General features: G+C 40.4%; 8 protein-coding genes across 8 annotated transcripts; 3 read left to right on the forward strand and 5 right to left on the reverse strand. All coding sequences in view use genetic code 12, as the record gives it.

The window, feature by feature from the left end:
- Positions 1-1,599: 1,599 nt before the first annotated feature.
- CYR1 (adenylate cyclase) lies at positions 1,600-7,862 on the forward strand. Its single transcript, XM_064917298.1, has one exon. It carries the CDS (start codon positions 1,679-1,681, stop codon positions 7,814-7,816), a length of 6,138 nt encoding a protein of 2,045 aa, XP_064773443.1. The 5' UTR covers positions 1,600-1,678; the 3' UTR covers positions 7,817-7,862.
- Positions 7,863-9,084: 1,222 nt separating this feature from the next.
- Positions 9,085-11,998, forward strand: CHS6 (Chs6p; the record flags this gene model as incomplete). Its single annotated transcript, XM_064917299.1, has 1 exon — positions 9,085-11,998. The coding sequence occupies exon 1, from the start codon at positions 9,379-9,381 to the stop codon at positions 11,995-11,997; it is 2,619 nt and encodes an 872-aa protein (XP_064773444.1). The 5' UTR covers positions 9,085-9,378.
- Positions 11,999-12,831, reverse strand: RJT20DRAFT_128569 (enoyl-CoA hydratase). The gene has a single exon (XM_064917300.1). The coding sequence runs from the start codon at positions 12,790-12,792 to the stop codon at positions 12,145-12,147; it is 648 nt and encodes a 215-aa protein (XP_064773445.1). The 5' UTR covers positions 12,793-12,831; the 3' UTR covers positions 11,999-12,144.
- Positions 12,832-13,217: 386 nt separating this feature from the next.
- On the reverse strand, positions 13,218-15,013 carry RJT20DRAFT_46570 (uncharacterized protein). Its single transcript, XM_064920250.1, has one exon. It carries the CDS (start codon positions 14,517-14,519, stop codon positions 13,587-13,589), a length of 933 nt encoding a protein of 310 aa, XP_064773446.1. The 5' UTR covers positions 14,520-15,013; the 3' UTR covers positions 13,218-13,586.
- Positions 15,014-15,820: 807 nt separating this feature from the next.
- Positions 15,821-17,022, reverse strand: RJT20DRAFT_46568 (uncharacterized protein). The gene has a single exon (XM_064920249.1). The coding sequence runs from the start codon at positions 16,620-16,622 to the stop codon at positions 15,960-15,962; it is 663 nt and encodes a 220-aa protein (XP_064773447.1). The 5' UTR covers positions 16,623-17,022; the 3' UTR covers positions 15,821-15,959.
- Position 17,023: 1 nt separating this feature from the next.
- Positions 17,024-17,889, reverse strand: RJT20DRAFT_46567 (uncharacterized protein). The gene has a single exon (XM_064920248.1). The coding sequence runs from the start codon at positions 17,700-17,702 to the stop codon at positions 17,178-17,180; it is 525 nt and encodes a 174-aa protein (XP_064773448.1). The 5' UTR covers positions 17,703-17,889; the 3' UTR covers positions 17,024-17,177.
- Positions 17,890-20,183: 2,294 nt separating this feature from the next.
- On the forward strand, positions 20,184-21,901 carry DUG3 (glutamine amidotransferase subunit). Its single transcript, XM_064920252.1, has one exon. It carries the CDS (start codon positions 20,581-20,583, stop codon positions 21,661-21,663), a length of 1,083 nt encoding a protein of 360 aa, XP_064773449.1. The 5' UTR covers positions 20,184-20,580; the 3' UTR covers positions 21,664-21,901.
- On the reverse strand, positions 21,862-25,148 carry RJT20DRAFT_119023 (uncharacterized protein; the record flags this gene model as incomplete). Its single annotated transcript, XM_064915885.1, has 5 exons — positions 21,862-22,258; positions 22,319-22,592; positions 22,716-24,125; positions 24,222-24,791; positions 24,834-25,148. The coding sequence occupies 5 exons, from the start codon at positions 25,146-25,148 to the stop codon at positions 22,140-22,142; spliced, it is 2,688 nt and encodes an 895-aa protein (XP_064773450.1). The 3' UTR covers positions 21,862-22,139.
- Positions 25,149-25,851: the final 703 nt, after the last annotated feature.

Consider the following 25,851-nt stretch of genomic DNA (forward strand, 5'->3'; position numbering starts at 1 on the left):
TGCTGGGGTGACTCTCAGGCGTTCTTTCTGGCAAGCCTTGATTGCAAAACATATCTGAACGCATATCTCCGTCCATCAATCCTTGAGTGCGTCCATCATCTCTAAAGCCCACTTTCATAGATTCAGATTCTAATTGTGCATTGAATTCTTGCATCACCAGCACACCAAAGAGCCTGGATGAGTTTTTTTTTTGCAATGGCTACATCGTTGTTATATTGAACAATAAATCAGCCGTCAAAATCATCTAATTTGATTGTAAGATAATGTACCCCCCCCCCCCCCCGACAGCTGCCGATATGCGGTTGCTCAACTGACCCATCTGTACATCACTACAGCACAGCTGCCTACAATGGATTCGTTGGAACAATAAAGAATTGGAGAGTAAAAAGGTGCGGTACGGAGGTTTCTCTGTTTTATACGGAGGTGCTAGTCGTTTGCAAAGATGATGAGCTTCTTTTAGCAGATTTTTTTTTAATTTCGTTTGTTGGGCCGATTTGTGATAATGAAGAAGAACTAAGGTTCGGCAGAACGCCATGAGCCAATTTATGCATACAATAGCTTTCATTATTGCAACAATCTTCCTGGTGACTTTTCATGAAAGCCCGAAAGAGGAATAGAGTTGACACATATTGGGGGCTGCATACAGCTATAAGCACGAGCCATTGTCAGTCCCAGATGGTTTATTAGTGAATATTTCACATCCAGAGGGGAGTATAACAGTACAGCCGGATGTGCTTATGGCTCCGGTGATGCTTTCGAACAAGAACTAGAACCAGAGGCAAATTGACGGAATTCTGGTATATGTCTAATATCTATAAATCTCACTTCTCATGTCTAACCTCTACAATGGATGCTAATACTGTGTCCAAATAAATAATAAAATGCACATTTCCGTTTCTTTAGTAACCCCCAACTAAAGCCTGGATTTTTCACAGCCGCTGGGCGTATGGTTCCTCCAAACGCAAAAAACAACCAATACTATAGCAGAATGCTTAGTGAATCAAGGAAGCCATGGTCACAATTGGCATTTCCATAATAATAAAACCGTCAATTAGCTAAATGTTAATGTCATATCTCTTGAACTGGTGGTATGCCAGGGCCTTAACAAACCGAATTCACAGCGTGTCATATAGATAGATCATTGGAACCCAATTTTCTGTATGCTATGCTATTATAGTATATTTAGCACATGATACTGTATAATAGAGTACGTTACTATGTGATATCATATAATACTATATAATACTATATAATACTATATAATATACTCTTCCTTCTTTTGTACCATAATAATTACACTTCCTTCACAACAAGACCATTCTTCCATCTTTCCTTCTTCCTACTTCCAACTTACATACTCTCCCTCCTCCTCCATACTTTTCTATCTCCCATCTTCCTTCCTCCTTCCTCCCTACATATCCACTCCCCACCTCTCCATATCACTCCCCACTTCTCTCAACTCTCAAATTCACGTGACTCTACGGAAACACATTTTTTTTCCTCACCCTCACCTTCCTGCAGAGAACACCAGCTCCATTAAGCTTAATTCGAATTATCAATTAATTTAACTAAAGAAGACGGGATTCTTTCTTGCAACCAACGCCTTTGACGAACTAATTCACCAGCGACCGCTTGTCAGACTGCAGCAAGGGCATCATTGCGGCATTTACAGCGCTCTATGAGTTTTTTTGGAAGAGATAAGTCCAAAAATAACTTGAATTCGTTGTTCTCTCTCACTCCTTCTACGACACAAACTTCAACTACCAGTAACGGAGCAAGCCACCGCAAAAGCGTCCCAGATCGCCCACTATCGCCCACAAGTAGCCAGTCAACCATGTCATTCTTCAACCTGCTCGATCCGCCGACTCATGGCGGTTCTGGCGGCTCAGCAAGTCAGCCGGCATCACCGAAACTCGTTAAGAAGAACTCCGGCGCCATCTCTCCCACTATGTCATCCAGTCTGTCACTAACAGGCGGCAACAATAATACCAACACGCCCAACGCGGCAGCAATTGACGATAAACTATTCAATTACAAGTATGATGATTACGAGCTTGTTCCGTCGGACGCCACCCCAAAGACGGCTCCTAAGTCACAAGCCCGTAGAAACCCGACGACGGTGTCCGAGAATTACAGTCCACGCTCGTCTATAGTGTCAATGCCAATAGGAGACACGTCTAACGACGATGTAACATCAATGAGCCCGTCTCTGTCCAATTTGAAGGAAAACTACCGTGGATTCCATGCAAACAAGAGACCAAAGGGAATTGCTAATGTTCCACCATTAAGTCATCCTATAAAACCCAGATTCAAAAAGAAGAGCGGGTCGTTACTTGGGAAACTCATTTATTCGAGCAGAAAGGACTCAGACAGCAGAAAGGATTCCAGCAGCAGAAAAGACTCAGACAGCAGTGCACATTCAGAGGATTCACAGACCCAGCCAGAGTCGGAGTCAAGTCAAGTTAACACTAATTCTACTACCACCACTCCAGATGTAAGTGAAGCAGGATCTAGAAATAATTCAGTATCGGTATCTGGTCGTAGTCAGAGAAAGCTGGCCAGCTCGACGGGATCGACCTCCTCCGCTAGCAAACATAAATTCCGTATCCCATCCATAACATTGGAACACCATCACCATTACCATCCACACCACCCTTCCTTAACTCCATCGTTCCAAACACAGTTGAGAGAAGCAGAAGCAAGAATAGCGGCCTCATCCGCTGCCTCAGTCGCTAGTGTACCGGTTTACACCGCAGTTGCTCCAATAGAAGAAAAAGGGACAGAGAGCGTCGAAAAAACTCCACAGAAAGTTGAAACCGGCCCTGTAGGAGTCGGCGCTTTCGACTTGAATCTAGACGAAATGCATGGAATCATAAAATCTCCGAAGTCTTTGCAAGCCAAAGACTCATTCACAGATCTGAATCACAATATCTATGATGTGTTGAATGGAGACGAAGGAGGAGAAGGTCCCGTATTTCAAATTCCAATACATAAACTGAACTCTTCGACTGTAATACCTTCAGTTGTTGGTGTGGCTATACCTCCCGAATTAAAGGCTTCAATTGGTGCAGTGGCCGGTGGCTGGCGTGCCCCAGACAGTTGGGACGTTAAAGTGGATAACATTAATGAGCCAAATGTCATAGAAGACCTCGCACTTTCAGATTCCGACGATACTGATGAAAAGGATATAAATGACGGCGATTATGAAGCCAGAGGGCAAGACGTACATTCCTTCAGTTCACTGTGTGATAGTGTGTCTCTGAATGAGTCCAATCACGAACATAATAATATAACACATAATCATCATCACCACCACCATCATCATGTATCACACCAAAAGGTGCCCAAAGTCAGGGAAACATCTGAAATGAGACGCCTTTCCAACCTCCCGGTGCTTTATGGTGCTCGCCTGTCCCATACTCTGGATGCAAAAGCGGTAGACAAAGTCTCTGGAAAGCCGAACAAGGGACCAAATCATATTGTGAGAGTATTTAAAGAAGATAATACTTTCACAACAATACTTTGTCCACTAGAAACAACAACTGCAGAACTTCTACTCATAGTCCAACGTAAGTTCTTCCTTGAATCAATCTCAAACTACCAAATTTCAGTTTATGTGGGTAACTGTGTAAAAGTGCTAGAATCATTTGAAAAGCCTTTGCAAATTCAACTAGGACTCCTTCTTCTTAGTGGCTATACCGATAAGGACAATTTAAAAATTATTGGAAGAGAAGATCTCTCCTTTGTCTGCAAATTTGTAGTTGAAAACATTAACCTCAGAAATTTGACACATGACGAAGAGACAATGCTTCTGAGAGATTACGTCGATGTGAATATTTCAGGACTTAACCTTAAGAATATTCCAATCATCTTCCACCAACATACATATGAAATCGAACGTTTGAATGTCGCTGATAACCCATCCATTTACATCCCATTAGACTTCATCCAGTCATGCAATAACTTGATCAGCATTAATTTCCTGAGAAATGGATGCTCCAAGTTCCCCATGAACTTTCTAGAAGCGAAAAAATTGACTCACTTAGACTTGGAGAAGAACTTTTTGGATGAACTTCCATCAAAATTTAGTCATTTAAAGAACTTGACGCATTTGAAACTTAATTCTAATCAACTTTCTTCATTGCCCCGTTCGTTTGGAAGATTGAAGAATTTGGAATGTTTGAACTTGTCCTCCAACTACTTTGAGACTTATCCTGAATCTATCAGTGAATTGAGTAATTTGAGAGAATTGGATCTTTCATACAATGATCTCTCTCATCTTCCAGAATCCATCAGTAAACTCACGAAATTGCTGAAATTGAACCTCTGCACCAATAAATTGAGTAAGGTTCTTCCAGCATATTTCAAGGAAATGACTTCTTTGAAGAGACTTGATATCAGATACAATTTGTTGACGAATGTCGACATATTGGGATCAATTCCAAACTTAGAAATCGCATATGCTACAAAAAATAGCATTTCAGCATTTAGTGACAAAATGGAGAGTTTGAGACTTCTTCATTTTGATAGGAATCCTATCACCGAGCTTCAATTTGAAAACTTATTACCCCTTTTGACAATTTTAGACCTTTCCAAAGCTAAAATCACTTCTATCCCCGCAGATTTCATTGCTAGAATTCCAAATATTGAGAAATTTGTTTTGGATAAAAATCACTTGGTGACCCTTCCTAACGAGTTAGGAAATCTCAAGAGGCTCGCTTTCCTTTCACTTTTTGGAAACAATTTACTGTCTTTGCCTCCAACCATTGGCCAATTGCAGTCTTTGCAATACTTAGACATACATTCCAATAACTTGCTATCCTTGCCTGACGACATCTGGAATATGAAATCGTTGTCGGTGCTAAATGTGGCTAGTAATATTTTGTCGTCATTTCCAAAACCACCATTAACAGTGGCCAAGCGCATTTCGTCCACCGTTAATTTCAGGAACTTTACCGGAGATACTATGAGTAAACCAGACTTGGACATTTCCAGAAGACCATCTGAATCAGTTGATGGGGATGATGATATTGATGACATGAGCAGCGACTCGTCCGTAACCTTTGGAAATTCATCTTCATCATTGGCCGACAGTTTATTGGTTTTGACTTTGGCAGATAATAGGTTAAGCGATGACTGTTTTGAGTCAATTTCATTCTTGGTATCATTGAAATCGCTCAACTTATCGTACAATGAGTTGCTTGAGATCCCAGAGGGCGCTATTCGTAGAATGGTCCGCATGACTGAGATTTACCTCTCAGGAAATGAACTCGCTACGCTCCCAGCGGATGACTTGGAGAATTTGAAGTCTTTAAAGCTCTTATATGTCAATAATAACAAGCTTGTGACCCTCCCATCCGAGCTTAGCAAACTTACAAATTTGCAACACTTGGATGTCGGATCGAACCAATTGAAGTACAATATCTCGAATTGGCCATACGACTGGAACTGGCATTGGAACAAGAATTTGAAATACCTTAATTTTTCTGGAAATAAGAGATTCGAAATAAAGCAGAGTCATGTTAAAAACCCAGAAACGGGGGAATATTTCGATAGTTTACTTGTTTTGAAGCATTTGAAGGTATTGGGCCTTATTGATGTCACATTGACTACTACAGCTGTTCCTGATCAAAGTACAGAAATGCGTATCCGTACCACTTCATCTGAATTAAACAACATCGGGTACGGTGTTTCTGACTCTATGGGTATGAGAGAGTTTGTTTCTAATCGAGATGTCTTTATTCAGAAATTCAGAGGCAATGAAAATGAAATACTTATCTGCTCTTTCGATGGTAAGAGGGGTGCACCTAACCAGGGTCATAGGATTTCGTCCTTGGCTAAGAATATGTTTGTAGACCACTTCACAAACGAATTGGCCAAATCAAAGCATGATGATGAAATCCAGGACGCTATTAGAAGAACATTCCTTTCTTTGAACAAAGAAATTAATGGAATCTTGTCAGCTAAAAAGAGTAATTCTTTTGCAGCCACTCCGCAGATGTCCAAAGAGGCAATCGATTTGAACCTTGCGGATGATGGTCGCGCAGGTTGCTCAATTACAGTAATTTACATTAAAGATAAAAAATTATACACTGCTAATGTCGGAGATATCGAAGCCCTACTTTCAAGAAATAATGGAGACCATGTTTTACTCACCAACAAGCATGATCCAACGAATAGACCTGAGTTTGAAAGAATAAGAGCATCAGGAGGATATGTCTCAGGAGAGGGAGCTTTGGATGGTGATTTGCCGGTGTCCAGAGGTGTAGGGTATTTTAACTACTTACCACATACCAATTCAGGGCCTGATATTTCCGAAATATCACTTACCTCGGCTGATGATATGATAGTTGTTGCTAACAAAATCTTGTGGGATTTTGTCTCCTACGAACTTGCAGTAGATATCCTTAGACAAGAGAAGGACGATGCTATGCTAGCAGCTCAAAAATTAAGAGACTATGCTATTTGTTATGGAGCTACAGATAAGATAGCAGTCCTGGTGATTACTCTAGGCGACCAAAAATCCAATAGACTGAAATTCGGATCGAACGCTCTCTACCATAATTTGGGACGTGAGTCAGATCTCTTTGCTAAAAAGAGAAGAGACAGAGGTACTGTAGCTGGAGATTCATCCTTGAGGCGTTTAGAAGAGGAAATTGAACCTCCGGTGGGAGAACTAGCATTGGTTTTTACGGATATCAAAAATTCGACTTTGTTATGGGATGCTTATCCTCTACCTATGAGGTCTGCTATAAAGATGCATAATTCTATCATGCGTAGACAATTGAGAATTGTCGGAGGTTACGAAGTGAAGACAGAAGGTGATGCCTTTATGGTGTCGTTTCCATCTCCCACGGCAGCATTGCTTTGGTGTTTCAATGTTCAGCAAAATTTGCTTACAGTGGATTGGCCAAGTGAAATCTTAGAGACAGATCAGTGCTGTGAAGTGACAGAAGGAAAAGGTAATGTAATATTCAGAGGTTTATCTGTTCGTATGGGTATTCACTGGGGTTCCCCAGTATGTGAACCTGATGTGGTGACTGGAAGAATGGACTACTTTGGACCAATGGTTAACAGAGCATCCCGTATTAGTGCAGTTGCTGACGGTGGTCAGATTGCAGTCAGTTCCGACTTTTTGGACGAAATGCAAGCATTGTATAAAATCCATGAGGATATCAAAAGTGAAAAATTGAGTGTCAGCGATGCTTACCAGGGCAATATTAGGGCTGGAGAGATCATTGAAAAAGAAATCTCTGCCATTGAAGACAACGGCTGTCACTACTTCAAATTAGGAGAGAGGAAGCTCAAAGGTCTCGAAACCCCTGAACCTATAACATTGGCTTTCACTTCCAAATTGAAGATAAGATTCGAAATCTTCCAAAAGAGAATCTCGCAGGCCGAGCAATCTACGTTGAGTACGAGAGTGGTTGGGGCATTGCCTGTGGATAGCATCTACGGCTTAAGAACAATTTCTTTGCGTTTAGAGAATATTTGTTCTAGTCTTAATTCAGGTGTTCTTGTAAACGAGAGCTTCCAGAACTCCTCTGATGTCATTTCTGAGAAGATGAACAATACTTTTAAGGAAAGCGACTTGATTGGACTTTTGAACCATATTGTGACTAGAATCGAAAGTTGTGTGGCGACTTTAAATATCAGACAGCAACTTAGTTTAGCCACGGGAGGCACGGGGATTCTTGAATATAACAATGGGAAATCGTTAATAGCAGTTCTTGACGAAATTACTCAAATGATGGCATCAGTCCAAGTTAGCTCAAAAAAGAGCATTCCCCATGGGTATATAGAAAATCTGGAATAATCATTCGGATATATGTAAGAGTATTAAGGAATAGACGATATTTTATGATGATATATAATTGTAGAGCCTAGAATAGCTAGCAAAATCTAATGATACTACTTTTAAGTGACTTATCAAATATGAGTTAATTTCCCCAATAAATTCAATACATGCAAACAAGATAAAGACAATAGAATGAGATAACTGTCTCAGGATTGAGTTCCTTTTCAATTTCATATTACACCAAGAGCGAGCCGCCTTTCCTATGATGTAGTACAACACCGAATTTTCTGCTGTGAAGTCATTTAGAGCCTCCTCATTGAATTTAAACTATAGGCTTTTGCTCTCATAGAGGTCCTTCTAAAACTTCTTTAAGATCTCATAACCCCAACGGCAGCAGGGGTCCAGTAATGAAAGCTAGGCACATTTACTCAAACGCTACCAAGTGTAATCTGAGTGTGAATATTAGTTTGCTATTGCTAATTGACTATTAGCACTGGCTGCTCTTACTTGCTTCTACTGGGTGTAGTATTGCAGGCTCTTTCATTAATTATTGCCATTGATATTCACCACTTCTATCACAAATATTGCTTACTTCAACGTATTACTACCACTACCTGTATATATTCCACTGCTACTACTTGTTGTACTGTTACTATAATTTTGTTACTGTTTCGGTTATTTACTAGTATTCTTATATAGAGTTCGTAGCATTCAAGTAGTATTGGTACTACTATTACCACTGGCTTATAGCAGCATCACATACAGCATTAAATAATATTGCTACTACTTTCATTTACTATATTCAATTTCTACCTTTTGCGGCTACTTCTTTGTACAATTTCTTGATACTAATATTCCTTCTTATTACTACCAATTCTCACTTCATACTACCACATCTCACTACTACACTTACTACTTCACTTATTTCTTACTACTACCACTATAACAACTGCATAGTATTACACTGCTTCTGGCTATTGCTTTCAATTTATACATTTTGCGGCTACTTCTTACTACTAGTTACGACTACTGCTATAATTTCTAACTACTACCACTTCTTATACTTAATACTACCACTTCTCTTCTACCACCACTATCACCACTTCTTACTACTACTACCACTTACTACTACTATCTCTTTCTACTTACTACTTACTACTACTACCACGTCTAACTACTACTACCACCCTGCACACAACTCCCTCACTATCAACTATCTTTTTTCCTGGCGGTTAGCAGCCTGAACTATGCAGAGATAAATCGATGTTTGTACAAAGCGTTTGTTGTTCTTCTTCTTCTTCTTCTTCTTCTTCTTCTTCTTGTTATTGGTTTGTTGTATGATTGCTTTGGGAATTGATATTCCATTGGAGTTTTGTTTTTTGTTTTTTGGTTACCTGACAGTGGTGTTTTTTTTTTAGCTCCGCCATTGATAGTTTAGTGTGTTTCTCAGCAAGAAAGCTCGTACTCTACTAGGACTTAACTACCGTTCAAGCCGTTGTTTTCTTCGAAACTGAATACGTCTAGTTGTTGTAAACAGTCTTCAACCTGAACTTTTTTCATAAATTTCACGATATCTAGCAATGGTCCTCCCGAAAAACAACATTGCCGGTGTCCCAATGATCCGAGAGGCCCAGTTCGGCCAATGTCTCGGTCTACGGTCCAAGTTGACACTCCAAGATCCGCAAAACCAGAATAATGATGTTGGACCACCAGATCTCTGCCATTTAGGTAAGTACGCTGGAGCTCGTTCTGCGGAATACGCTTCTCATGAGTACTTGGGTGATTCTCTCAAGTCATCAGACCTTAAGGAAGATGACGGGTACGTGGGATACTATCACTTTGTCAACGGATTGAAATTAGCAAACACAGACTCCGACATCGAGAAGTATGTGTTGGATATCGTTGGTGTCGAGAAGGTGAATGATTCTTATGCGTTCCGCAAAGAAAATGCCAATTCACATTCAGAAAGATTTGGATCGCTTTCATCCTCGAAGAAAGAATTGGTATTGACCTACTGTTCTTACAATGTATTTTCCAAATCAGATTTCAGAGCTCGTTATATAATCCATATGGGCAGCAGTGGAAAGAAAGGCACATTAATCCACGTAGACAGCTCCTATCAAATTGTGCCACGGACTGGACGCAAAGTGTCTAACTTCAGCGCAGTAACTATCAGAGATTTGAATCCAAGCTACTGGGAAGAACTCGAAGCATCACAAATAGTGCGATGGGCACACCAATTGGATAATCCTTCGACTCAATTGACCGGCCTCGTCAGTTACGCAGACTTTGTAGCAACTGCAGATGAATTAACTGCTTCAGTCAAATTGTTAGTTAAATTTTTGAGTAGAGGAAGTTTCTGTGGCTTCAACGCAGGTTACGGAACTCCAACTGCTTGCGGTAACAACACTGATTACCAAAAGAAAACGAACTACTACAGAAATAATCTTCTGGATGCATTGATCCGATTGTGCCAGATGGACATCAGTGGGAATGTATGCGTCATAGCAGTACAAGAAGTCAAAGCTCGATATCAGAGACCCTCCTCTAGTCCACATGAATGGGACTATATCATATCCAAAATCTACAAGATTCAAAGAGGTTCTAATAAGGAACATGACCACCTTACTCTTTTGCATGAACATCTTAAATCAACTGAGATTCATAACACTCAGCTGGGACTTATCTTACTTGAACAAGTTTACTTCCTCATCTCAAAGGAGAGTTACGACTTAGCATTGGCAATAGCAAAAAAAACAGTTCAAGTGCTACCACTTGATTTTGATTGCTGGTACAGCTTAATGCTATGCTACATTTTAGTGAAGGACTACGAACATGCATTATTGGTTATGAATTCTATGCCTGTGACTTTGAATAACCGTCTGAAGGAGTTGGACTTGGATACCATCTCAGGGATAAGAGATCACTTCTCCTCAGCATTTATTCGCAGACAAAACCAGAATGAAGAGCCCATCAGTGATAAGGCGTTCAATTTAACATTCCCAAAACCGATCATACTAGACGACAAGGAGTCATCGAAGCCATTAGCGTCCATACAGAAGATGTGGTCCGATTTATTCCTTTTCAACCCTCATTTAAGACATCCCATCAATGGTAATCAATTTTACCAATCGCCCTTGATGAACAGCTCAGTCAGAGAAGTCTCGTCCGTAGATATTTCCATGATCAAAATCTGCGGCCTAAAATCTGCAAGAAATGTTCTTGCATCTCAATCAGCAGGAACACCTAGTAGTTCGATCCTTGACTTCTACCGCAAGTCCACATGGGGCCGTTGCTACGACATGTTATCTCTCTTTGTGGCATTAATTGGGTGGGACCAGGTTGTTTCATTGAAAGAAAGAGTATTCGCTGGCTCCAAGGCTGTGACTACTACCAACGTACCAGAGCAATATGTAGTTAACCATAAGTCTGAAAAGGAAGCATATGTCAAGTGCGAAAGCTGGTTGGACCAGCTCTTCTTAATCATATATGAGGACTTAAGAACACTCATGGTGTTGGCAACTCGCGACAATGAACAACAACATAGTGCAATTGAATGGGAGATGTTGGGCTTGTTGGGATGGACAGTTAAGTACAACTTGAGAGAGTCGATTAGTTCATTGATGACTAGCGTCTTGGGAACTTCTATCGAGGGTGGGTTTGATTACTTCGCTACAATTCAGTTGTTAGAAATTTACGACGACTTGATTTTAAGTGATAATGTGGACTCAACAATCGATTTATATCATGACGATTATGATCTCCGCTTCTTCAGCAACAAATTAATCTTGAAAGTTTCAAGTAAAACTATCTACAATGAACTCATCAAGTCACTCGAGGATGAGTACTTAACACTTGACTTCGTGCTACTCAACATAGCAAAGCTTATAAGTTGGAATGTCAGATGGTACCAGTTTTCACCCAACTACTTGATTTTCCGCATACTAAGCAAACTTATCATAAAGTATGATCCCGTAGTTGTTACTACTACGTTGAAGGTCCTATTTGAACAGAACAAAAAGCATAAAAGTCGACTGAACAAACGTGCATCCAAGTTTTCATTAGGCTCCTTGATGGGTGGCACTGAGTCAAATGAAGTCGAACGTTACGAGTTCGTGGAGGATGATACCATCTGTGATTACGTAGAGCAGGTGGTAAATTGGATAGATGCGTTGAGTAAGACGACTCTTACAGTATAGAAAACATTGCATGTTAACATTTAATTAATATAGTATAGCCTTGTATATATACAGCATTAGGGTATTCTGTTTTCAAACAGATATATCCATTCAAACACCTCATTCAACTAGTAGCAGTACCCTCATGGATTTAGAAGTTCCTTGTACTTACTGGGTCTTCTTAGTGGATGGCTTCTTGCCCAAAACCTTCTTTCTCTGCTTAATCATGTAAGTGTAGAGCATGTAGAAACCGGGGATGTAGGTAAACAAAATGAATACCAAAAGCCACTTGAACCATGGGCCAAAGACAGCCGATGCTTCATCGAGAGACAAGTAGACCATATAAGTTTCAGAAAACACTCCAGTTGGGTATAACACATAGAAGGTGGTATATCTCAACCAAGTCAACCAGTGAGGTACGGCATCTGGGGAGCGTAAGTTAGAAGCGTAGTATGAGTATCTAATGATCTCGGTAATAGACCAACTCAACGACAATGTAATGTAGACCCAGTGAGTGTTTGCTGGGGACTGTGGAAGCAACTGACAGATACCCCACACGATGAGCAATCTCGAGAAGACTTGAGTTGCAGTAGTGAAAAGTGGTGATTTCACAAGTCCTGTGGCCGAATTGTAGATCTCAATGACTGCCAATGTCTGAATGGCAGTGGTGACTTTGTTGGTGTAGTCGAACAAGTGAGGTTGTCCGAGAGATACTCCAAGAAACACAGTATTGAAGAACACAATTGACCACAACGAAGCGGAAATCGAGTTGTAAGCTATTAACCACTTCTTTGGGTGACTACTGACTTCAGCCATCTTTGCTACAGACTCTTTTTACTAGTCTTTTACTGAAGATTTCAACAATGAAATAAACATTAAAATGAACAGAGTTGAAGACAAGCGGATATTTGTTGGATTTGGGTCACGTGAGCTGTCTCGGTTAGTTGGGACGACAATGGTTTTAGTTGCGGCAGGGGGTTTTGGTATAAGTGATAGTTGGTGATGTGTTGGAGTTGTAAGTTGGTGTTGGTGAAGTGTTGGAGGTATCGTTAGCATATAGTTAGGAGTTAGAAGTGAAGAAAATCGGATTTGGAGAATTTGTAATGGTTATGATGTGAAATAGCATACATTAGTTTTTATGTTATAGTCACTATTTTGGGAAATATTGAACAAGGACTGAACTATTTTTATATAATAACTCAAATATTTTGCAAAGATTTATAAATATAAGAAAAATTTACCCTTTTAATAGTAATAGTCTATATCTTATTTAATCAACTCTAGAATAATTATTTAATTTAAAAGAATTGAAGAACTAGCGCATACTCTCTATTTCTAAAAAGATTGATGGTTATGAGATATCAGTGATGTTTACGGTAGAGGGACACTTTCCACTGTAGCATAGGGCCGTCCTGCATTTCTTTAGCTGCAAATTACTACATTAGTTACTTAAAAGGAGAGAAACAATTTTATTCAAGGAGGACCCTTTCTATCTAATATGAAAACAAGAGCTTTTGGATGAGAAAGAATTCTAAAAAGAAAATAATAAAACAAAGGTGGTGTTTCTACTTTGGAGAAGCAAACAGTAAGTAATAGAAAAATATTTCTTTTTAAAGCAATAATGCTAAAGCAGCAACCATCAAAGTGCCAAATCCTCTGGATACATTGTCAACAGCTCCTCCTGTGAAAGTGCTTGCAGTAATCTCACTAGTTGAATTGTTGGATAGAACAGATGAAGTTGGTTGACTTTCTGTGGTAGCCGATGAAGTCGTCTTACTCTCGGCGGTTGTTGGCGAAACAGTTGCTGCCGTTTGTCCAGATTCGTTATGGCCATGGTCATGGGCTGCACCACTATCAGCTTTTGTAACAAACTGAACTTCCTTTCCTGAAGGATCAGTACAGAATACGTCGTTTCCATGCAAATGGCAACTGCTGTAACTGGTTGGTGCACCATCAGCCTTAGGAGATGGTACAATGGATCCTTCCACGCCTTTGTTGTCTTTACAGTATTGGGTATCTCCATGGAAGTGGCAACTGGTGAGATTGAAGGTGGAACCCGCATAGGAAATATGATCATGATCATCGTCGTGATGGTCATCATGATCGTCGTGATGGTCATCATGATCGTCGTGGTCATCATGGTCGTCGTGATCGTGGCCGTCATGGTCATCATGATCATCATGATCATCATGGCCGTGATCATCGTGGTCGTCATGATCATGACCAGAGCCACTCTCAGATCTAGTAACAAACTGAACTTCATTTCCTGAACCATCAACGCAATAGGTATCTTTGCCATGGGAGTGGCAACTAGAGTAGGATTTAGGAGCACCATCAGCCTTTGGCGATGGTACAATTGAACCTTCTACACCCTTGCTGTCTTTACAATACTGGGTATCTCCATGGAAGTGGCAGCTGGTAAGGCTAGATGATGAACCTGACTCATCTCTAATTACTTTAGGAGCTTGATTAGGTAAACTTGTCACAGTACCTGCTAAAGACAATACTGCAGTGGTTAAAAGTAAATTGGTAGAGACTCTCATCTTATTTTCAGTTGTTTTGCTTCTGATCTATATCCAAAATCTTGTTATGGACAAACATGCTGTTTAAATATTCCAATATTTGATATTACCCCCCTCAGTATAATCGGCATGATAACCACTAGTTTGCCCAGAGTCCTATCTTAGGAGAAGTTGCCAAGATTTATCTACTCGTATTGAGTGTTGGAAGGTGAGCTCAACTACAAAAAGCATTCTAATGTTAGGAGTTTTAATATGCAATTTAACTTTCAACGTAGAAGTAAGAATTTTCACGACGTATTAAGGCCTTAGCTTTTGGATAAATGCTGGAATTATTTCAGGATTAGAATTAAAAACGAAGTTCCAAGAATTACACCTGGTACTACTAGGGTTGCAAAATCAGCGAAACAAAAAAACATTGGCATTGGTTGGGAATTGAACTAGTGGACAGGACCATAAAGGTATTGCCAAGATCTAATAATTTGAAGGTTATAACGAGCAGTTTTGTTACCAGTTAGTGGTTACTCATTCGTCCAAAAGAGCTCTTTTAATTCCGAAATGAGTAGGCGTAAGGAGTGAAGCATCCAATGAGCGACTTAGTACCTTAGTCGATTTTGAATTATTCAGGGCACAATAGTTTGGAGATATATACGAATAGTAGTTATGGCTCGAACATTTTCAGACTTTCAATAGGAGCAGCTATTGGCGATTCCCACGATTAAAACTTACTAGTTCTAGAATAAAGATAGCTATTTCCAAGTGGTCAACGTGTTCTTGTTGAAAGTAGTTAATAAAGACGCCGCTAGATGTTGCCATGCGCAATAAAAATGGAACTACTTGATAAATAAAACTAGTGCTTCAGGCTAGAGCATACACGGGGGTTATTATTCAGGTGCTGGTTACACCTATATATTAAGTATTGGAGGGTGAGAAGCATGTTATGGATTAATTTGCGCTATATGCCACTTAAATGCGCACCAAATTAGTGTAAGAAACCGTCTCGGTATAGCACCTCAAGATAATTGAGGTATTTGATCCACGAGAGACCAAGACGACATTAACGACAACGAACCAGAAATAAGAGAATCTTTACTCTGAGTTAAATGAATGGTGTTTATTCTGTATGGCAAGATTGGGGTGTTTATAATGTGTGGGGTAGACCAAAAATATAAAGTTACATCCAACATTATGGACCGTTGCAAAGATAGTGGGCATTTTGAACTACCTGAATAGGTAAAGATATACAGAAGAATTGTAAGACCGTATACATTTTGGAAACTATGAACAGTAAATATTTCAGGCCGAGGACTATGTCCTATGGATCAATATCTATAGTAGGATTCAATTTATGAATTTCTATCTTAGAACTTTTCATTTGTGTGAAGAACAATTGCAAGAATAGCCAATTATCCATTTTTTCTATAAATTCAACTTTTGATCTATAAATGTCACCTAGTCCAGCAATTACACTGTTCTTCTAAGTGCCTTCTTCCTCTGCTTGAGCATATGAGAGAAAAGGATGAGGAACCCAGGAATGTATTGGGTTAGCGAAAGAATAACAAAATAGTAGTAACGGGAGCCTTTGACTGAATCAAGAGTCAGATACATCAGAAGCAGTTCACATACAAGTCCCAATGGGTACAAGACTATGAAGGCAGAGTATCTTAACCAAATAACTGGTTGTGGGATCCTGTTGGTGCTCAACTTGAAAAGATAAAAGCCATTCCTAATAATTTCTGAAAGTGACCAAGCTAGTTTAATGCTATTGAATACAAGGAGATTGTAGTTTGCTGGAGATTGTGGGACTTTATAGCAAATACCCAAAGTAATAACTGATCTTGCTGATGCCTGAAGTATCAATGTGGCAAAAGATGAGTTAACTAGCCCAACACTGGCATTGAGAATTTCAACTACGGAGTTGAATAATTGAGTCAATACCAAGAAACGATGAGGGTATTCTCCAGTATATCTATGTGAAAGATAAATATTGGAAAGTCTCTCTTCCACAGAAGCATTGGGGTTTAGCCCAGTCCAGTAATCGCTGATTGCATTTATGAGAATAATGGCCCATAGTCCAGTCGAGATGATGGTGTATAGACCTAAGTAAACGCTGGTGAATTTAGGCATTATTCACTTCTATTTATTTCTTAGTTCGCCTTCTTTCAAATTCCCAATTCGAATGAACAATCATTTCTAATACTTCTTTTCAGCTAAGTATCTTGAATGGCTGTCGTCACTTTTGCATGTTCTCTCTCGAGTATTCATATGTGATTAAGGTTAATTGTGGTGGTAGTGCCTAGAGCAAGAGGAAGAAGCGAGGAAGATCACCTGGAAGTGAATGTGAAATTTCCATTCAATACAACGTATCAAAATTGCTGCTTGATACAAACGCCTCTCGGGTATAGGTAATGAATAGTGTGTATAAATAGTGTTAAAGTGAATTCATTGTTTTGGTTGCTAAAGGTCTCGGGTAGGACTGGCTCTCAGAACAAATATTTTTGCAAAAGATAACGCTATCTACAAAAAAATATCAATGAAAGAAATATTAATTAGCGTTTAAAATTAAATCAAGTTATGTGTCTATCTCTATGTATAAGTGGGTCGCTCGGTAAAAAACATGTATTCTTCAAATACTCATAATTCGTTAGTTGTAAGTTCTGATTCTAAAGTTATAAAAAAGCTTCAGGTCTGGTATTTCTTTAATATGTCAGCCAAAGACGATTCGTCGCCAGCAATCAAATTCTGATCCCAGTCAACCACCAATGGAGCTCTGAATATGTCAGATGGGTTAATATCAAGGCCTGCCTCAGGTAATTCCTTTAATTTGTTGAATGTTTCGTAAATCAAGTTATACTCTCCTTCGTTGAAGATCTTGTTGTTGAAATGATTGCCGTGGCCTTTAATAGTAATCACTTCTGTGCTTGTTGTACTTGCGGTTTTTCTATCTGTCAAGAATGGATAGCAGTTGTGCAATATCGATTTGCTCTTTGAATCATGTAAGCAATTTGCCACTAAAGACTGGTATTGGTCAAATGTAGGCATTCTGTTGGCCATCAAGTCGATCTGGAACTCATTGGCCTTTTTCCCGTCGAGCTTGTGGTACGCTTTCTCTATTACATGGAAGAGCTTGGCTGATAATGGGATGGTGGCATCGTGAAATATCGTCAAAGTGGCTGGAGAGTGTTGCAAAGTTCTAAAGAGAGACATGGTATATATGCTAATGTGGTGTCAATGCAATTATGGTTTAAGTTGTAATATAGTAATGAAAAATTAATTATATGTGTGAGCAATAATTAATGGTGTATTCTAACTTCTGCCATGCAATTTGCATTTCAGGAAGTTCCTCCGTTACCTATTTATATACTTGCTACCCTTGCTTAACAATTAGGTTATCGTACGGTCGGTTCTGAATTTAGATGATTCCCCCGGACTGTTAGAACGGAAGTTCAATGCCGAGCAGCTGTTAATGTGGGAGTGTCGGTAGAAAGGAGCTTGAGAGGACTGCAGCGAACAGACTCGGAACCGCACTCCGAACATGACATGACTCAATGTCGCAGCGAAGGACACATGATGAGCAAGGGTGATAATGGAACCACTTTTGGCGTGGGGTAAGCAGTCGTGACTGGGCAGACGTTATCTTTGATTACGCAGATTAGGGAGAGATTAGGCATAATTAAGAAGGTGATTTCAGAATGTCAGAATGTGGGGGTCACGCCGTTATTGGTTGTAGTCTTCTAATAGTTATCATTTAGCCGTAGGCGTATGTACTTATAAATGTCGCTATACCTGAAAAAGGTGTCATGGCCGCGACATATGTGGAACCACCGAGTTTGGCACGGCTTCAATTACTCCATGAGTTCTCGCAACTTAAAGACCGGTGTAGCAAGTGTGTATTGTTCACGGGGGAAGTACCCGGGTCACTATTTCAGATAGGAAAGAAGGCATTACCGACGTCAGTTACACATCAAAAAAAGATCGATCAGGGACGGCATATTTGCGACGGTTATGAACCTTAAAGTGCCATAATCATGATGGGGTACCTGTGTTCGTGTGGGCTCCAGTAATAGGAGAGGGAATGATTACGGAGCGGTGGGAAGGTGGGAAGGTGGTACTGTAGTTTTGGGCAGTGGAATGAGGCACAATCGCAGATGTGACTGGGGGTGGGTGTTAAAAGATGTAACATGGCTCATAATGGGTTGTGTTCATGAAGTTTGCTTTTTAGTATGTACGGGTGCAAAATTACGTTTCTAAAAAAATACGGTAGAGAGCCCAGACCACAAGTTGCTTTTGATTTTCTTGAGCCCTGTAAGCTTTGAAACATCCAACTGCAACCAAAGAAACGTCAAGACCTAAGGGCCAGAAGGTTCTAGTATCTTGTTTGCTTGCTCAGAAGTGATTACGCCTGTCACGTTTCCCAGATTGGATAATTGCTTTACAGCATATTGAATGGTATAAAAGGGACTGATAATTGGCGTAACACTCATAGGAAATGCCTTGCCAGTATTTTCGAATCACATTATAAGAAAAATGGCTACTCCACAAATGTTAGCAAGAGTCCCACGTACTGGCTATTATCATATCATCAGGAACCGCCTCCCAATAGCAGGAGCCTTTGGTGCCACATTCATATCCTTCTTCTTCTGGCCATATTTCTTGATTCATTCTACGAAGAAGATGTTTGGAGTTCCAGAATTGAATAGGAATTTGTTTTTGGATGAAAGGCCATATGGAAGCTTATCTTACGATGTGTCGTAGATAATGAAATTATGATTTCAGATTGTTTGGTGTGCTAGTATTCAATTGTATCCCATGAAATATATGTCTGTATGAAATGTATGTCTATTTATGATGTTTGTCTAATATCACACGAATGGTTGTAACCCAAGTAAACCTATATCACTGTACAAATTGTACGCCAACCTCTATTGTGATGAATTCTTCTCATATACCACGAACTTTAGTCAATGGGAGGTGTAGTATTCTGGATTTTTATTTGAACCTGTTCTCTAGTAATATATCAATACTGGTCAATTCTACAATTTTCATCAAGGTTTTATTAATCGAGTTTTGTTGTATAATATGCTTATCATCCATTTGGTATGTGCATTTATAAGATATTCTGTGACGAACCAATTGCAAATTAATAGCCTCAACAGCAAATGCTTTTGCAATCGCATTGAGATATGTGTATTCCCCATTCTTTTACTCAATATGCAAAAGAATATTACATGTAGCCAATTATAGTCTATTTTCTCTACATCCACGTCTCCCAATTTCCATCTCCACAGCATTCTTCTAACAACATTCTCCCATCCGTTTCATTATCTGACTCAAGTTCTTATTTTCCTCTCAATATCAACCTAACCTATAATCATACGTATAATCCCTACCACTAGAAATGTCACTATATCTACACTACACCAACCTACCTCCAGAAATGCCACCTTAATCTACACCTTCTACACCGCCCCACTCTATCGTCCCACCTCCACCACCTGTACTGACCCACATCTCCTCCAGAAACAGCTGCAAAAAAAGACAGTTAAACGTCACACTACAACAACGGCGGCACGGATCTTTCATATCTAAATTTCAACCTTTTGTGTGACACAAAACCAAAAAATTGCAATTTCGTCGATTACGTAATCGACAAAGATCATTACTGACTTCAAAAGGACTCTTTCAATGAGCTCTTTTGATGATGACAGAGTACCAGTCTGTTGTTTCATGGATTTCTCTGGACCTTTTTTTAGCACCAGATACCTGAATTATATTTCACAATCTACCTAATAACCTCCAAGTTAGAAATATCCATCATCATACTTCGATATCATCCTTCAATATCATCCTGCCAAAACATCCTACATTTACTTCATCACACAAAACCCCAAAGTTCCCATAGACTCATATCACGTGACTCTCCACTATAACCACAGCGCTTATTTCTTTTTGTATGGATAGAATTTAATGGAATGATCATTGGAAAGTTTTAGAGTTCTTCTTCTTCTTCTTCTTCTTTGTTGAAGTAGTAGTTATTGAAGTTGTTGTCGTTGTTGTATATTAACGAGTGTTTGCATTGGTAATCATGTGCCGCTTCATGATCTACAAAGGACGTGAGTCCATGGTTCTACTGGATCTCTTAACAAAACCAGCACATTCTATCATTAACCAGTCGTTTGACTCTCGGCTTCGGTTGGATATGAGAAACCCCATCAACGGAGACGGGTTCGGAGTCGGCTACTACACTGCTAGCAACAAACCGTGTGTCTTTAAGGCCATTACACCGGCTTGGAACAATGTAAACCTCAATAATCTTTCAAATTGTACGGAATCGCTGTTGGTATTTGGACATGTAAGAGCTTCGACTCAAGGAGTTCTTTCCGAAATGAATTGCCATCCGTTTGCCTACGGAAGAATCATGTTTATGCATAACGGAGGAATTCTGGCATTCCATTCGATCAAGAAGACGCTTGTGAACCATTTGGAAGAGAAGTTCTTCCTTTTGATCCAAGGATCCACGGATTCAGAGTGTTCGTTTGCTTTGTTCTTGGATACGTTGTATAAGATGGGTTATGACCCAGAAAACTACGAAACGAAGTTCTCCCATAGCGTGTTACGCCAGGCATTACTCACAACAATCGACTTAATAAAAAACTGGCAAATAAGCCATACAAAGGAACCGTCGTTGTTGAATTTCGCTGTTACCGATGGAGAATCTGTGGTTGTCAGTAGATACATCACCTCCAAAACCGATGAAGCAGCATCGTTGCATTTCAGTGCTGGCTCGAAGTTCTTTGAGTACGAGCCAGGTTTGTTCAAGATGGAGAGGTTGAACCGCTCCCAAGACGTGATCTTCGTTGCTAGTGAGCCATTGACATTCGAGAGAGGAGACTGGATATGCGTGCCCTCGAATACTTTGCTCACGGTGACCAAGAATAACACCATATTGATGCATCCGATTGAAGACGAATTCTACGATGGTGGTGTCAATGAGAGATCTTCTGGCTTGGCCATGAGTAAGGGTCTTATGGGAGGAGTACCAACCAAGAGCAGAAATGACAAAAACGATGAAGCAGTGGAAGAAGATGAGGTGGATTCAACCATAGCTGTAGTTCCACCATTAGATAGAGAAGGAAGAAGAGCATCCAACGATGCATTAGTCTTCTAAATCGGCGTTGAATTAGGTATTTCTTTTCAGTTCTTTTCATACCATTACCATGATAACTTAATTGCTTTCGTTTCCAGCGGCGTTCATTTGATATTTAATACAAGGTATTTCGTTTTCCCACGTTCTTCTACTGTCACTAAGAGCTCTTGCCTCTACAACTACAGCCAACCACTACAAAGTATCTATGAAGTAGCGTGATTAATACATTATTTATGTATACAAGCGTATAAAATTGTAGCGTGTTATAGGTACAGATTCATTCGTTAAACGTGAAAGTCAATGGTCTCTCTTGGCGAGAAATGAACAGACCGGAAGCCAGGTCTGCTGGTGATGTAATGTATAGTGTTGATGGAGTATTCATGGTGGTAAGTCGTACTGGATCATAAAGAAGATCCATGAATGAAAGTAAATGAAACGTCATTAAAAGAAACAAAAGCAAACAGGAAGAAGATTATCATGAAGAGGGTCTCGTACGTTTACGAGCCTTTACTAGCAGCACGAGTCAACTTGGTTCCGTTGTTCTTCTTGGTGGAGAGGTCATCGTCATCATCATCGTCCAAGTCGATGTCGTCGTTGTCTGAACTACTGCTGGACTCTTCACTGGACAACTCGTCATCATCACCACGACCCAAGTGTCCTCTGAGAGTGGTTTCACTTAAGAGGGATCCTGTTGCATCGTACAATGGGTTAGACTTCTTGTAAGACATTCCGTCATCGTTAGGATCAATGTAGTCATCTCCATGTTCGTAATCGGCTCCTAAATCCAATGTAATTTTGTCTTTTACTGCTATTGGAGTACTTGACGACTCAACGGAAGATACTATCTCGGTCGAAGCAGGGTTAGTTAATTGCTGAGACATATAATTGGTGAAGTGATCGTCATCATCAGACTCTGATTCGTCACTCTCAAGTGCTCTTTCATTTCTCTGCTTTTTGATGTCTTCACCCAGATGCTCAGCGAATTCCTCTTCAGGGACATCCTTATCGACACCAAGGTCTTCTAACTCGCTTTCTTCAAGATTAGAAGTCTCTGTGCCGATATCGTGGTCAACACTAGGGTTGAATACGAGACCAGTCTTCACTTCTTCGATGATTTCTCCGAGTCCCTCGTCGAAAGTGTTGTTAACGTCGTCATCGTCGTCTTCGTCTTCTTCTCCTCCACCAAGAATGGCATTATACTTTTCACGGGTATCATACAAGACATTACTCACATACTCTTCCCATACTTCGTCCTCGACCTTGACATCAATTAGCTCGCTCAAAGTCGTAGTAGGATAAAGCTGGATGAACTTGACAACCTCTTCGGCTATCAATGTGAGATGACCCATGAATCCTAGTCTTAAACCGTTGTGGCTGTGCTCGTAGTCAGTACATAAAGTCTGACCTTCTATGATCTTGGAAGTGATATCTCCAGCGTGGAAGAGATCAATGGCAAGGAACTTGTTGAAGCCAATGTCCATGGAGCCGTTCAACACTTGCTGAACAATGTCAAATACAACATTGTGAAGGAAGTTGTTCCATGGGAAACGGAAGAACATCAGAAGGATGTTGGAGATGATTTGAGTATCAAAGAGAGCAATCTTGAGGAAGTCTCCAACTACAGGCGATGCACGAATCTGTTCTTCGGTGAGATTGGCGTTGGCATGTGGTTCTTCATCTTCAGCTCCTTCGGTTGTGTTATTTATCAGCTTAGAGTTGAATGAATCAATGGTATCATTGGCAAAGTCGGTGTCGTTGGCTGAACTTGTCTTCGAATTAGTCTTTTTGCTGTTGGAAGAAGCCGATTCAGATTCTCCTTCAGCATTCTCTTCGTCATCACCTTTCTTCTCCTCGGGAAGAACAATGATCTCGTTGTACTTGAAGCTGATGGGATCATATTCCTTCATCTTTTCTCTCATTGCGTCTCTTTCTTTGACCACATCAAAGCCCTTATTGTCATTCAAGAGAGCCATGTTAGAACAATGCAAGAGCTCAGCAACCAACTCACAGATCTTGAAACGCTCAAATCCCAAAGGTTCGATCTCACCGAATGGCGTACGAAGCTTGTTGAAGGCATCGTTCTGAACAAGAAGACGGTTGAAGTCCGCTATCTTGGAACCAAAAACATGCAAAAGATGACCCAAATAGATAGGATCTCTACCAGTAGGAGGATGGGACTCAAGAGTGATATATAACACTGGAAGAATGTCATAGTCTGAGTTATTCTTTCTGATGATCTCAATGATGATACCAACACCGTTAGCCAAGGCATAACCTCCCTTGAGCATGATGGAACAGAGATGGCTCATTTGCTTGTGTGATACGAGTTCTCTGGTGAGCTCGTTAGGACCTATGGTCGAATTATCGGTTGTAGAGTTGGCTGAGATGGTGATGAGAGCTTTGAGGAAGTCAGCAGCTGAAGACTGGCGGACTAGAGGATCGTCTTGTTCCGTTGCAATGCTTCCAACGGTGACTTCTTCTGGCTTCTTTTCTTCTTTAATGCCTTGTTCAGTGTTGATATCCTGTTCAGTATTGATATCGTCCTGTTCAGTCTTTTCTTCTTGCTTATCCTCGTCAACGGCTTCTTCTGCTGTTTCCTCAGGACTTATATTCAAAGCACTGATCAAACTGCTGATCAAACCTTGCTGCTGGAGGAAATCTATGATTCCAGTGCTGTTATCTGGCTTGTCTGTGCTGATTAACTTCAACAAAAAGTCCATTAAAGGTGGGTTGGACAAGTGGTTCATGAACTTGTCTACAAGATATGGCTGGTTCTCGACAAGATATGTGATCATTTCGTCACACTTCATGTCGAGCAAATGCTCCATGATTTTCATGAAATATGTGGATAGGTTGATGGAGAGAGGCTTGGTCGAGTCAAGAATGGCCCAAAGACGATTTAAGTTGGTTGTAGACTCCATCACTGTGTCGGTAAGAGACCAGACATCGGCTGAGAGAATCTCAGCAGCTATGGTAGCACGACGAGTGGCTCTATCTTCCTCTGTTTCTCTTTCATCTTCTTCTTCATTAGTTATATCAGCATCGACTTCCTCGTCTTCTTCGTCTTCCTCTTTTATGCTTTTCTTGTCTTCTGTGTCCTTCTCTGAGGAGGCTTTCTCCTTGTCGAAAGCTTCATCAAGAATGCTCTTCTCTATAGGCGAAGTAGACAATGACGACAGAGTTGATGAAACAGGTGTAGTGAGCACCTTAGCGTCTTCTCGGGCTGATTCTTTGGTTTCCTGCGGCTTTATGACACCTTCTGTGGTGACAAGCTCTACAAGCATGCCCAAGACATCGTCTTCACGGAGAAACTCAAGAAGCATGGGGTTATTCAGGAGCAATTCCTGGAGAAGGTCGCTTTCGTCGAGAAGCTTGAGAAGAACGTCAAACAGACTAGTATACGAAGCATCTCCCAGCTCTGAGTTGATGGTATGGTTCTCTAGAAGCGTCAGGATATTCAGGAGGGATGTGAATCCGTTGGAGAACTTCCAGAAGGATCCAGACATCGTGGAATGTGTGTGAATATGTGAATGTGGGGTTAGTGGTTGATATTATAGTAGAATGCTAATTACGTCACAGTTATCGGAAGTGTTATCGGAAAGTCAATCTTTATGAATTGGACGTATTGGAGGACACTTATGACACTTCGATGGTTCGTTTGCTCTGACAATGAGAGTTTCGCTGTTGAGTTGAATTCTTTCCAATTGAAGCTTTCGTGGAGCAGTTTTTTAGCGGATTTGATAGTCTTCGGTATAGCAATTTTCTTTAGGCAAAGAATATCCAAACTGATGTCCTTATAAACTCACTATGAAAAAACAACCGAAAGCACTAGAAATACACAGCAAGAACCCACTTCTAATGATGCGAGAAAACGGCGGTCAGCTTCTGTCTCGTGTCTTGAGAACCAGATCCAGGTTGTTTGAACTTCAACGCAACAGTTTCAACGGACTTCTACGGTGAAATACTCCAACAATCAATTGGTTATCTTGTCCGGATAAAGTTCCTCTTACCAGTACGGAATAACTAACCTGTCAAAATATCCGAATTGGGCCACAGACGTGTGGAAGTCTGCAAGTGGGTGACAGATGCTTGATGCTGGATTTACAGCTGCAATGTAGGAGCCAGGCAGTGATGCGATTGAAGCAGACTGTAACAGCGGATTCGTGTTATGCCGACGTTAAACTCAATTTCCACAGACACTGGAATTGG

Source organism: Scheffersomyces xylosifermentans (assembly GCF_036884685.1).
Source record: "Scheffersomyces xylosifermentans strain CBS 12540 chromosome Unknown RJT20scaffold_5, whole genome shotgun sequence".
Lineage (NCBI taxonomy): Eukaryota > Fungi > Ascomycota > Pichiomycetes > Serinales > Debaryomycetaceae > Scheffersomyces > Scheffersomyces xylosifermentans.